The sequence below is a fragment of the Capricornis sumatraensis genome, chromosome 8 (genome assembly GCF_032405125.1).
Source record: "Capricornis sumatraensis isolate serow.1 chromosome 8, serow.2, whole genome shotgun sequence".
Taxonomy (NCBI): domain Eukaryota; kingdom Metazoa; phylum Chordata; class Mammalia; order Artiodactyla; family Bovidae; genus Capricornis; species Capricornis sumatraensis.
The window spans coordinates 76,838,875-76,852,113 of NC_091076.1; the positions used below are offsets into that span (position 1 = coordinate 76,838,875).

General features: G+C 52.8%; 1 protein-coding gene across 4 annotated transcripts in view; it reads right to left on the minus strand.

Moving 5' to 3' along the window:
- The window catches only part of MINK1 (misshapen like kinase 1), a 46,303-nt gene that overhangs the window by 9,988 nt on the left and 23,076 nt on the right, over positions 1 to 13,239 (minus strand). For all 4 annotated transcript variants that reach the window (XM_068978769.1, XM_068978768.1, XM_068978770.1 and 1 more), the window contains exons 2-11: positions 6,417 to 6,482; positions 4,706 to 4,762; positions 4,488 to 4,613; positions 2,710 to 2,820; positions 2,247 to 2,337; positions 1,730 to 1,860; positions 1,354 to 1,408; positions 1,165 to 1,243; positions 760 to 935; positions 289 to 358 (exon numbers count right to left, since the gene is read on the minus strand). In XM_068978769.1, the coding sequence (XP_068834870.1) occupies positions 289 to 358; positions 760 to 935; positions 1,165 to 1,243; positions 1,354 to 1,408; positions 1,730 to 1,860; positions 2,247 to 2,337; positions 2,710 to 2,820; positions 4,488 to 4,613; positions 4,706 to 4,762; positions 6,417 to 6,482 (962 nt within the window). The remainder of the gene's footprint in view (positions 1 to 288; positions 359 to 759; positions 936 to 1,164; positions 1,244 to 1,353; positions 1,409 to 1,729; positions 1,861 to 2,246; positions 2,338 to 2,709; positions 2,821 to 4,487; positions 4,614 to 4,705; positions 4,763 to 6,416; positions 6,483 to 13,239) is intronic.

Genomic DNA, 13,239 nt, shown 5'->3' on the forward strand with positions numbered 1-13,239 from the left:
AACACGTGCTTCTGCAAACCAGACCGGGTCGCCTCGGGTTGCTCCCGGATGACCGAAGACCTGTCCTCCCTCTGCCCCGCCTTGGGCCCGCACTCCTTCAACACCCCAGTCTGCAGCCCTGAGTTCCCTCCAGCTCCTGCATTCGTTCCGTTCCGACTCAGCACACAGGGCCTCCGTCCCATGGGTCCACCTGTCTGTGTCCACCACCCCCAGGCTGAGTCCCCAAGCCAAGAGCCACTGTTGTCCCTCGAACGGTGACGGTCCCCCACCTCCGCCTGCCAGGCCCACCTTGGCTCCCCTTCCTCTCCGTGGCTGTCATCCTCCTCTTCGCTGCCGCTGTATTCATATTCCGTCTCCTCTGCAGGGGGGAGATCACTGCTGTTTCTTCACCCAGTGCCCCAGACCCCACCCTGAGCTAGGGAAACCTTAGATGGGGATAACCAGGAAGGTCTGTCTGGATGGCACGCCTCCTTGGAGCAATGGGGGTGACAGCGGGTCCCAGGTTTGGGCCTTGACAGAGATGGGGATAGGATCCCACGGTGGGCGGGATGTGGGTGGGAGGTGTCCGCGCATTCACACGTGCCCATGTGCAGTTCTAGACCTCCCCACCTAAGGTGGAAAAAGCCCTCTGGGGTTGGACATTTGGGAAAGATCTCCTTGGACAGGGAGAGCTGGGCCTGGAAGGGGGCCTGAGGGGGAGCCAGGGCTGGTGAATAGGAGCAGGGGTGGCAGACCCTCCCCCCCTCCCCGCCCACTGACCTTTCTCGCCTCGCTTCTTCCGGGATCTGTCAATGTGGTCCTTGAGCTGGATGCGTACCTGCCGCTCGGTGGGCTGGTCACGGATGAAAGGGAACTTGAGGAGCTGCTCGGTGGGTGGGCGGCTCAGGTAAGCCTTGATGAGACACGTGTCAATGAAGTCAATGAACTTCTTAGACCTGGAGACGATGGTGGCTCATGTCAGAAAGGGGGTGGTTCCAGGAAGAAGGGGGTATTCGTTCATCCAAGTGTCACCCACTTCCCTCCCATCTTCCCATGTCCCCCACACCACGCACCCCCTACCCACCCCTTCTTCTGCAGTGCAGACCCAGGCCTGGGGGTAGGGGGTAAGGTGGAGGCCTTGTTTGGGGGGGCCTCCTTGCTAAACACCAATCCCCCGAGACCTACCATTTCTTGGACTTGAGCCTGGGTGGTGGGTTCCGGGGGATGAGGAAGAGGGCTCGCATGGGGTGCATGTCACACAGAGCTGGAACACAGAAGAGGCACCATCAGCTGGTCTCACCGGCCTGCCATGACCCCACCTCCTCCCTACAGCTCCTTCTGGGCCCTCCCTTTGCTCCCAAACCCTGCACTTACGGGGGGCTCCCTCGGCCATCTCGATGGCTGTGATTCCTAGAGACCAAATGTCACTCTGCGGAGGCATGAAAAGAGGGACAGGTGAACGCTGCTGACCACTAACTCCCCTCTCCCACTATCCCCAGCCTCTCTTCCCCGAGTTGCTTCCTGGTCCATACCCTTCCCGAGGCTCCTCTGCTCCAACCCTTACTGTCCTCCAGCTCCCCCACCCTCCCCATCTGTACTTTCCTGGCCACAAACCCTTCCCTAGCCTCTCACTGCTACCACAACCCTGGGCCTTCATTTCATTCCCCGACCTGCTCAAGCTCCCAACATTTCCAACCTGCCCATTGCCTCCCATCTCACTTCCTACCCTTGGCTGCCTCCCTGCCCATACCCTGTAATCGTAGGTGGCATCAGGGTTCTCGTCACAGGCGATGACCTCGGGGGCCATCCAGTAGGGGGTCCCGATGAACGTGTTCCGCCTGCCCACGGTGCGGTCCAGCTGTGCGCTCACCCCGAAATCCACTGGGAGGGCAGAGGCAGAAGGCCATGACGGAATGCTGCACCTGCGGCCCCCCTGGGCTGTTCTGTGCTAGCCCCACCCGGCCACCTCTTCACCCCATCAGCATCCATCCCAAAGGCCCTGACCTAGTCTTCCTGTGTCTGGGGGAGAAACCAGGGTGAAAGGACCAAGGGACAGCATTCTAGGCAGAAGGGGCCAAACATCTCCCCAGAGGGGCTGGCACAGCACCCGGACACACCAGGGAGCACACAAAAAGCTTCTCCAGTGGTTTTCAGCAGAAGGCAGGGAGCAAATCCCCCAGCCCGTAGACAGGTGGACTTGAGCGACTAGAGGGGATGAACAAACGGGTCCCCAACTCCGTGCTAGAGGTCAGAAGGCGTCAGCGTACCTAGCTTGACCTCGGCATTCTCTGTCAGCAGCACGTTCTGCCCCTTGATGTCTCGGTGGATCACCTTGTGGGCGTGGAGATGGGCCAGACCCTGGGGCAAGAGGGGTGGGGGGGAGTATTCTTGGTGTTAGAGGACAAGGATGTGAGTCGAGGGGCTGGGGAGGCACCTGGCTGGGCTGGGCTGGGGGAGCTGTCCCTCTCCACCTGGGAGCCAGGAGCCCAGGTAAAGGCTCAGCTTTGAGGGGAGTGTCCTCAGACTGGAGGATCCAGCTGCACGGCCCCAAGGAAAGGGCAGGGCTGGGAAACAGAGGCACGGGGTCCCTCTGAGGGTTCTCCACACGCACTCGCATCAGGCCATCTGTTCCTTCAAGGGGGCACAGTTCCAGCTCCTTCCCTGTGAGTGCAGGGAAGGCCCGCTTCCAGGGAGATGGGAGGAGGAGGCAGGGAGGGACCTGGCGCTCACCCGGAGAATCTCCCTGCAGATGTAGGCTATACAGTCCTCCTTCAGGGCGTTCCCTTTTGTGTTCTTCACCAAGTCCGTTACAGAACCAGCACCACAGAACTCCATCACCAGCTATGGTCCCAGGGAGGCACCGGAGGGAAAAGTTATCTGTCAGGCAAGGCCTCCTTCCCGTGCCGGGCCCCTGGGGGAGAACTGGAGTCCTTGGGTCAGAATTGGTATGAGCTGGAGAGCAGGGGCCATGAGGCCCCTAGTGAAAGCCACAGAACTTGGTAAGATTAGGAGAGAAAGGGGAAGGAGACACAACTGGGAGACACAGGGCAGGTGGGCTGAGGGAGGTGATGGTCTGGGCCAGAAGAGGACCCCAGGGAATCCCTGAACTTGCAGACAGAATGACTCAGGTTTGTGCACTTTCCCTGGGGAAGGGGCCAAAGCTTCCAGCAGATCCTCACTGGGACCCACAAAGCCCAACAGTGAGCGGAGAACCAGCGCTCCAGAGCAGGGGCCCGGCAATCTACGGCCAAGAGGCTGAGCAAGATTTTTACATTTTTAAATGGCTGAAATAAAAATCAAAGAAGAATCACATGAAACTGCCATCTTAGCATCTTAAATAAAGCTCTCTGGAGTCAAGGGACACTCCTGTTTTCATCTCTGCATTGTCTATGGCTGAGCTGAGTAGTTGTTAGAAGCTTATGACCCACAGAACCCCAAATATTTACTGTCTGGCCCTTCAAAGGAAAGGCTGGCCAACCCTTGAGAGAGACAAAAAAGGGACTCAAGAGTCAGCAAGTCCCAAGGTCTGCTAGAGAGACAAGACAGAGCCCAGGGGCTACCAGAGAGCTGCAGAAGGGAATCTGAGGCTTCAGCACAAAGTCTGTAAACAGGCCAGGCAGAGGCCGGGAGATGAGAAGAACTCCGGCTGGCTGGCACCTCTAGGGACTCAGAGCAGAGGCCAAACAAATCCTGAGGGACCAGTATCCCCGTCCAAATGTTTTCACTGTATGCTTCCCACCTCCAGGGACCCAAAGCGGAGGCCAAACAAATCCCGGGTGAGCAGTACGCCTGTCCAAATGTTTTCACTGTATGTTTCCTACAAGCTGCATTCCATGCCAAAAAAAGGCAGCCTGAGGTACCTATATTTGCATGCGCCAAAGAGGTAATCTGCACATCTGGGGAGCCCCTCCCATAGCTGGAGGGGAGGATGGGGTCCACAAGGGGGCGCTGGGTCACTAGTGCTCAGCTTCTAGCCCTTAATAATCTCCCACTACACACAGCTGGTTGCCTTTCTCTACGTGTGTCTCTCCCCACCCAAAAAAGCCTAAGTGCTTTGGAGGCAGGGACCACAACTCATGATTATCTGTGCAGGGTCCACAGAGGACGCTCAGTTAGTACTTGTCTAGCAACTGCTGGGAGGGGGACCTGGTCTGGGGGCCAGTTCCCCAGCCATGGCTGAGTTCCCTGCTGCCCTCTCCTCTGGGCTGGGTTGAGCCCAAGAAAGGGTGAGGCTGGGGAATTAGCGGGCAACAGCGCCCAGGCAGGGAAAGGCGATGACTCTTAGGAATGTTCCGAGCCTGGAGGGAATTTGGGGGAGGCCCCAAAGAGCTAAGCGAGCTGCGGCCGAGTAATTGGAGAGTAATCGCCCTGAGAGGCTTGTGCGCTGCTGGGAGGGGCCCGAGTCTTGCCAAAACCCACACATATGAGATGTGCTGCTTTCCCAGGAGCTGTGCTCAGAGGCAGGAGAACAGATGCATTAACTGGGGCAGGCCAGGGGCGCTCCTCACCCAGAGCTGGTCGTCGTTCCCTGGGGGGCTCTTCTTGATGAAGGCCCCGTAGTAGGTGGCGATGTTGCGGTGGTGAGAGTATTTTTTCAACATGTTGATCTCCTGTTTGATCTCTTCCTCCTCATCCTACGTGAACAGGGAGAGGTGAACCCTGAGAGCCACCCCCGCAAGCCCCCCTCTCAACACCCCGACCCTCCCCTGCCCTACACGCGCCTTACCTCCGTGACGTCCATGACTTTGATGGCAGCCAGCTGCCCAGTCTTGACATGCCGACCCTGTAGAACGAAGAGCCAGGCATGGGGGTGGTCAAGCCTGCACTTGGGAGGGGCTTAATTCTGAGAGAGGCCACAATTTTTGGCTGCTTTCTTTCTTAGAAAATGCCCCTGGCTAGACACCTCAGTTTATGAGTCAGTTATAGGAAAATCACCGCCCCTGGATTCCAAGTGCTAAGCTGGATAAAGATGAAGGGTCTCCTCTCCTGAAACACTCAAGAGGGATGAGGGAGAGACACTTGTGCTTTGTCCCAGCCTCTCTGCCTTAGACAACCTTGGCTGAAAGTTAGAGCAGCAAGTGAGGGCTCCCTCTCCATCCTCAGATGGAGCAGCATGGAGCTGGGAGAAGCGGCTGGGGGAGGAGGGCTTTGGCTCTCCAGCATCTTCTATGCAAGACAGACTGCCTGGGTCCTCTCCTGATTCACCTCTCTGGACAGGAGGCCTTTCCCAGAATCACCCCCACCCCCAGACACATACACAGGGCTTTTTATTACTGTTAACAGGAGAGAGTAGACAGGGCTGAGATTTTAGGAAACTTAGAGAAACATGGGAGGGCTGACTGCTATGTGGAAACCCCACCACCAGTGCTAATGGGAAGAAACTTCTTCTAGAGCGTGTCCCTGCCATTCCCCTTCTGCCTCCCTTATCCTTCCAAAATTCCTAGCAGGAGTCATCTCAGGCTCCAGTAGGAAAGTCTAAGGCTTCCTGGGGAGGAGGAAGGTGTGTGTTGGGGGGGACTGCCAGCCCAGGGGTTATTTTTATCCCCAGCAGTTTTTCACGACCCCCAAGCCCAGAGAAGCAGTAGAACACAGAGCTGCTATTTCCATGGCAACAACTAGGCAAGAGATGGGGTGACTGGGGTGGGGGGTGCACCTGCTTTCCAAAGCTTACAGAGAAGAAGGGTAAGAGACAGGTGGGTAGCCCCAGTGACCCAGGAAACCCTGGCCCCTGAGACACAGGAGACTCGTGAAGAGGCCGAGTGCCATATCTAGAGCTGAAGCAGCCAGGCGCGCGCTTGAGGGCAGCATCCACCATGAGTACCACCTCCCTGCTGGGGCTGCCTCCCCCATGGAGTGTGACCGGCGGGTAGACCACGTGAAGGGCCAGACTGGCCAGGCCAAAAGCCACAGTCTGTGGTTGAGGAAATGCCACTGCTGTGGAGGCGGAGGAGAGAGGCAGCCTCAAAAGCAGAAGGCCTGCGCCCCGGTCCCAATCCTGCTGCAGGCCGGTCAGGGGGGCTCAAGAAAGTGGGTCCCCTCTGCTGAGGGTGCCCCTCTAGGTCCCACCGCCCCCGAGCCCTGGGTCTCCTGTGGACTCAGGAGAAGCCACACCTGTACTTCTGAGCTCAGTCACACATGTCCCCATGCCCTTCCCGTTGCCCCGCGTGTCCCCGTTCCTCACCCCACCCAGCTCCAGACTGTTCTTGCCACACCCAGGGCTGGCTCTAAGCTCAGAGGTAGAGGCCAGCAAAAACACCCGCCTCTCGCTGCTTCCTTTCCTCCTGACTTTATCCCTTTCCTCTCCCTCCCTGGGCCCCCTCCTTTCCCAGGGCCCCCAGCCCCTGTAATCCCTCCAGGCCCTGTCAAATCTCCAGACCACAGCTCACTCCAGAGAGGCCCATAGGAGAGGGCACCTCCCGCCACATCCAGAGCCTCACCTTGTACACCTGTCCGTAGGTGCCATTGCCAACCACCTCTACCAGCTCGAAGATGCCTGCAGGGTCCTGAGGGGGCAGGGGGAGAGAAAGAATGAGGTATCAGCACTTCAGAACAGAAACCCGAGCTAGAGGCGGGAAGGCTGTTCGACCAGGAGTTGAGAATGACTGTGTTGATGGGGCTGCTGGGGGGCTGCTGGAGACCTGCCCTTTTCTGAGACTGGGTCAGAGTTTATGTTTGGGGAGGGGAAAGCCAGAAGAAGGGGAGAGAAAACAGGGGGCAGAGCCCCGCTGGCTATTTAGACAGGCTGCTGCTTTCAGACTCAGTGACGATCTCTGAAAGCCTGTGGCCTCATCCGCACGAGGGGACACCTGAGTACCCACCTCTGGGCTGGTGGCAACTTTAAATGGGGCAACACCCACAAAATGCTTATTAAGTCGGTGCCTGGCACAGGCGTGTACGCAGTGAAAGTAAAAGCAGGGATGAGGAAAGTTAGGAGGAGCCAGAGCACAAGAGCCAGCCTTCTCCCCTTTCCCAGTCCTGAGCCCAGGGCTCCCAGCATTTGGTGGGGTACAGGGATCCGGAGGGGATGGGGGGATGGAGAGCAGGGAGAGGAGGTGTGAAGGGAGAACTTTCAGTTCCCCTTGTTTGGAGCCAAGTGGTACCAGGAGAGGAGGGGCGAGGGCCTGCAGGGCTCAGACAAACGCCTCCGAAGAGGCTCATGGCCTGCTGGGCTGAGCAGCACAGCCGCAGGGAGGCCACCGGCACCCTCTGGGCAGGGCTCCTTTCTGAGAGAGAGGGATTGGGAGGTGGGGTTGCAGGCCAAGGCCTGCCAGGGGTGCCTGGGGCCACAGGCAGGCTCTCCCCCACCTGCAGGATGGAGGGGAGGCACGTGCCACTCAGGAAACAAACTCCCCAGCAGACACCTGAGCCTCATTGCTGACAATCCTCAAAGTATATCATATAAAACTTTCTCTCTGATTTTGAAAACCAAGATAGGATTTCTGTAAAAACAACCAAAGAAACTCCCCAAACCAAACAAACCAAAAGAACACCTCCTCCTTCACCCACTGCAGCAAGGGGACGTGGAAGGTAACCTGGATGGGCTGGAGACCAGGGAGACCCCCACCTCAGGAACGTCCTGAGAGGACTGGAAATGTGGCCTGGTTCCCGGACATCCTCGTCAGAGCCCGTGCCTCCACACGCCGTGACTATGCACCGACTTGTCTGTAAATCCTGGAAGGAAGGGACTGAATCCTCCCTGCTTACTTGCCTGTCCAGCACCTAGCCCAGGGCTTTGCAAGCAGCAGCCTGAAAGAACATTCCAGAAATGGCCAGGTTTGCGGGAGCCTTGACAGAAGCTACAGAGAGAGTCCTTCCACCTGCTCTGAAGGGGCCTGGGCTGGCCAAACCAAGAATTCCCTGGTTCTATGTTCAATTACTTAGCTCCAACTTAAGTTACTAAACAAAACAAAACCCTTGAATAGGTCTAAAAATCAGCAGGCCCCACAGGAAAGGGAGAGGGGCTGACAAGAGGTCTGCTTGAACCTGAGAGCTACAAGGGACCTAGAAGAAGTTATCTTATCCACCTGCAAGTCTAGACTCAGAGGCTTGAAGGGAACTCACTTCCCTAAAAAGTCTCTCCCAGAGAATGGCCTCATCCATCCTGGGGCCTCTACACTCTTAACCATCGGGAAGTCCTTTCTTCCATCTTTCTTTCTGAAATGGACGGAGACAGGAGAAGGACACATGGGCTTGATCTTCTGGTGCTCCTAATCGAAGAGGGGATAAGAGCAGCCTGGCAGAGTCACAATGACACAGCATCGTCACCTCAGATCAACACAAACAGAGGCTGCAACCTGAGCTCCCAGCCTGTCTCCTCAGGCTCTGTTTGGAAGGCACTGAGAGATGAAAGGACAGCCTGTGAGGTCAGACACTCACGTTCAGACACGGATTTAATGGTCTCAAGCCTGTTTCCTGACCCCCGGCCAGGCTGACCTCACTTATTGAAAGGGTTATTCTGAGAATTAAGTTGAGACTGTGCGTGTGACACAGGAGTCCTGGCCCGAAACATCCTCCAGGGAACATGCTCCACGGAGGCCTGGCCCCACTCTGTTTCTCAACGACAGCACCACCCTCACCCAAGCCCCACCTTGGCAGCATCCCCTCCCCAGTTCCTTCTCCTTTCAAGACGCCCATGTGTCTCCTCCTCTCCATTCCTGAAGCTGCTACTCCAGGCCCATCCCTCCACCCCCTCCCTCCTGGAGCGCCTGCCTTCTGCCGCTGCCTTCTGCTTCACCCTGCCTTCCTGAGTTTGCTCCTCTACCCAGAAGGGAGTCCAAACACTTCAGCCAGATACTTAAAGTTGCCCCATCACCAGACAACTGCTAAATACTGCCGAGTGAGTGTCTAAATCGGCCCTGCCCTGGGCCCTAATCTGGGGAGATCTGCCAAGTGACTTTGTCTTCTTCCATTTATCCATTAAATATTTATCTATGTGACAAGTTCTTAGTGAGGCACAATGGGGATCTCAACCGTGCTGTATGAGAACCACGGACAGCCCCTCAAGGGCCATGTGATTTTACAGGCAGGCCAAGCACCCCAGCGTGGACACGTGGACACCCAGTGGTTACGCGCCATGAGAGCAATGGAAGGCACTCCAGCCTGGAGTAGAGCAAAGACCACTGGAGAGTGATTTCCAGGGGGACATAGCTATGTGTCCCTGAGCAAGTATTTAACTGTCCAGGGCCTCGTCTTCCTCACACAGCTAAGAGGAAGCTGGACTGGGTAATAAGCCAGCTCTGTGGTTTCAGGGGACAGAATTTGACTCAGGGTGGGAATCTCAGGCAGGCTCCCTGGAAGAGGTAGTGTCTGAGTGGTGACAAGAACAGAAGAGCAGGGAAGGCCAGGCCCTGCTGAGGGACAGCAGCTTGGGTTTGGATGTTGTTTGAGATGTTTGGGGATGCACAGAAGTCAATATCTACCAGGCAGCTAGAAACAAGGGTTTGAGGAGAAAGATTTAAAGACTGTTTGTGAGTGTGGGAAATGGTGTTCAGGGTAGGTGCACAGGGAATGAGGACTAGAAGGGCCAAGGCCAGCCCCTGAGGAAGGGCCATGTGCTGCACACGGGCGATCAGAGGAACAGACACCAGAGGGGAGGTGGTCAGAGGGGACTAAGAAAAGCATCACTGGCCTTGGCACCAAGGGCCCCACTGGGCATCCCCGTGCAGACCACAGTGGTGAGAGTAGATGGCGGGGGGTGGGGTGATGAGGAAGTGAAGGCTCTGGGGGCAGCACCCTTGCTGGAGAAGCCCGACTTGGAGAGGAAGGGGAAAAGCAGATGATGGCTAGAGGAGGGAGCAAGGTCAGACAAGAGGGTTTTCAAAATAGGGAAGATCTCAAATACTTAAGGGAAGAAGACTAAAAAGCGACTGCTGATGCCTGACAACTTGCTGTTTAATGATATACATGGGAGCATATGTATCTATTTGTGTATAAACTGCATCAGTGGATTACAGCACTGATCAAATACCACAGTGCCAGACTCAAGGATTCATAATGTCCAGAAATATTTAATACCATAGTTCAAATATGACTTAATGCATTGATCTGGCTTCAGATGTGGGCCCTTCATATATCTGCCTCTCTGTACGCGTGGCCACCCTCTTCGATGGCGATCTAGAAGGGGCATCCCCAAAGGGAAATGCTCTGCTCCTGGGAAGCCACCAGGCAGTCCTGGCCTGCCCGCCTGCACAAGGGCACAGCTCTGGAGCCTCCTCCAGCTCTTTGCCTTGGTGCTCAGACTCTGTTCTCAGCAGCCTGGTTCTTGTCCAGCCAGTTGCTGGCAGGTGGAAAGGGATGGGGTCAAGGGTACAGGAGACTAATGAAGGAGGGCGAGAGAAGGACAGAAAGAAACAAGACGTGAAGAGTCGCTGCTCTGTCGAGATTAAAGACAAAGGAAGATGGGGGAGCTCCCCATGAATACCCAGTGACTCTGACTTAGGTGATTACGTCGGAGGGAAGATCATTTGCTAAGTGGGAGCCTGGGGCCTGAATAAGGCTGGAAAAGCTTGGGAACAGATGCTAGACACGGTGCTTTAGGATATGTGAGAATCCTAGATTCTGCTCGAGATTCCGATTTAGCACTGCAGGTCTGGGGTGAGGAGGGAAATCTGTATGTTTAACAGATCCCCTGGGTGATTCCAACGTGGAGGTCAGTGGCCCCTTTCAGAGAGGCTGTGCTGCTTTGGGGAGTTACTAACAGGCGAAAGGAAGCATCAGGGATCTGAAAGGAGGCACAGTGGTAGAGAGCTACTGCTCTCCTACAAGGGCACCACAGCACCCCCATCTGCACTGACTCAACTCATGCCCCTTTTATCTTTGTCAGGGGCCAACCCCACCAAAAGATGACCTCTCCTGTCAGCCAAGTCAAATCCCAAGTGGTGGTGGTATTCTTTTTTTTTCTCCAAGAAATCACTAGCCATTCTAGCCCACCACAAGCTATCCAACCCATGAATTTCAACCTCAACCTCACACATTGATCTCATCTATTAAACTCATGGACAAGTTCAACAAGGTTGCAGGATACAAGATCAATATATGAAAACCAACTCTTATTTCTGTATACTACAATTAATGATCCAGAAAGGAAATTCCGAAAACAATTCCACTTACAAGAGTATCAGAAAGAATAAATCGAACCAAAGAAGTGTGAGACATGTACACTGAAAACTGTAAAACACTGTTCAAAGAAATGAAAGAAGACCTAGGTAAATGGAAAAACATCCTGCATTTACGGACCAGAAGATTTAGTACTATTAAGATCCACACATTCGGTGTACTTTTATCAAAAACCCAGATGGCTTTTTTGGGCAGAAATTGACAAGTTAGCCTAAAAGTCATATGAAAATGCAAAGGACCCAAGAGACAAGATGTCTTTAAAAGGAAGAATGAAGTTAGAGGACTTGCACTGCTCAACTTGAAAACATACTACAAAGCTACAGCAATCAGGACCACGGGATACTGGCACAATGGCAGACATATAGATCAATAGACTGGAATTGAGAATCCAAAAATAAACTCTTCAATTTGCAGTCAATTGATTTTCAACAAGGGTACCAAGATCATTCAACAGTCTTTTCAACAAACTGGATATCCGTATTTAAAAGAATAAATTTGGACGCTTATGTCATACCACACACAAAAAATTAACCCAAAATGGGTCATGGCTCTAAAAAGGTAAGAGCTAAAACGATAAAAAATGAAAGGACAACACAGGAGTAAGTCTTCATGATCTTGGATCAGGGAATGGTTTCTTACGTATGGTACTGAAAGCATAAGAAACAAAAGACCAAAAAAAAAAGGCAAATTGGACTTCATCAAAGCCTAAAACTGTGTGTTTCACAGAACAGCATCAAGAAAGTGAAGACAACCCACAGGATTGGAAAAAACATCTGCAAATTATGTGTCAGAGATAAGGGGCATGTAGATAAAGGATTTATACCTGACAAGGGACCTGTATACAGAATACTAAAAAGCCTTAAGAATATAATAACTCCACAAGAAAAAGACAAATAATTTTAAAACGGGCAAAGGATCTGAATAGACATTTCTCCAAAAAAGATACACAGTGGCCAATAAGCAGGCGAAAAGATGTTTTATGAGTCACTAGGGAAGTAAGAATCAAAACCACAACAAGAGGCCACTTCACACCCACGAAGACAGCTTTAATCAAAATGACGGACGACAAGCACTGATGAGGACCCAGAGAACTTGGAACCCTCATACACTGCTGGTGGGAAGGTAAAACGGGGCTGTCACTTTGGAAAACAGTTTAGCAGTTTCTCAGTTTAACTCTATATAAAATAGAGTTACCACATGACCCAGCAATTTGACTCCTAGGTAGATACCCAATGCACCTGAAAACACACAAACACACAAAAATCTGTACCTAAGATGTTCACAGCAGCTTTATTCATAACAGCTTAAAAGCAGAAACAGCCCAATGTCCATCACTTGATGAATGAATATGATGTATCTATTTATGGATATTCCAATGATGGAATATTCTTTGGTAACAAAAAGGTATGAAGTAATAAGAATACATGCTACAGCAACGGATGAACCTTGAAAACATTACACTAACTAAATGACAGAAGGCAGTAAAAAAAAAAAAACTTCACATATTTACAGCTCCATTTATGTTTAATGTCTGTAATAGGCAAATCCTTAGAGACAGAAAGCAGATCGATTAGTCCTCCTTCAGGGGCTGGGGGGAAGAAATTGTGGTGACTGCTAATGGGTACTGGGTTTTATCTGGGGCTGAAGAAAATGTTCTGCAATTAGACAGTGTTGACAGCAAGTCTGTAAATACACCAAAAACCACTTTAAAATTCTGTGAAAGGGTGAATTTTGTGCTATGTGAATTGCACATCAATAGAACTGTTGTTAAAAATAATAACCTTAAAGCCCCTCTCATACTACTCCATAAATTACTGCTGACAGTGAAAACTGCCGCCCTAAGAAAGTTAACCTACTCACATGGAAGGGAGCCCTCAAAATGCTAATAACACATGTGAAAAAGTCCTAAGACAAACACAGACAATGATAAAATATACCTACGTATATAATTTAGAATTAGGAAACCTGGTTTCTTTTCTTGGCTCTGTTGCTAACAGGCTGTATGTTTGTGGGCAAGTCACTTAACCTCTCTGGATTCCCTTTCAATGAGAAAACTTTCTGGTTCTGTCTCTATGATTTTTGTTTTTTTTTTGGCTGTGCCACACAGCATGTAAGATCTTAGTTCCCCGACCAGAGATTGAACCA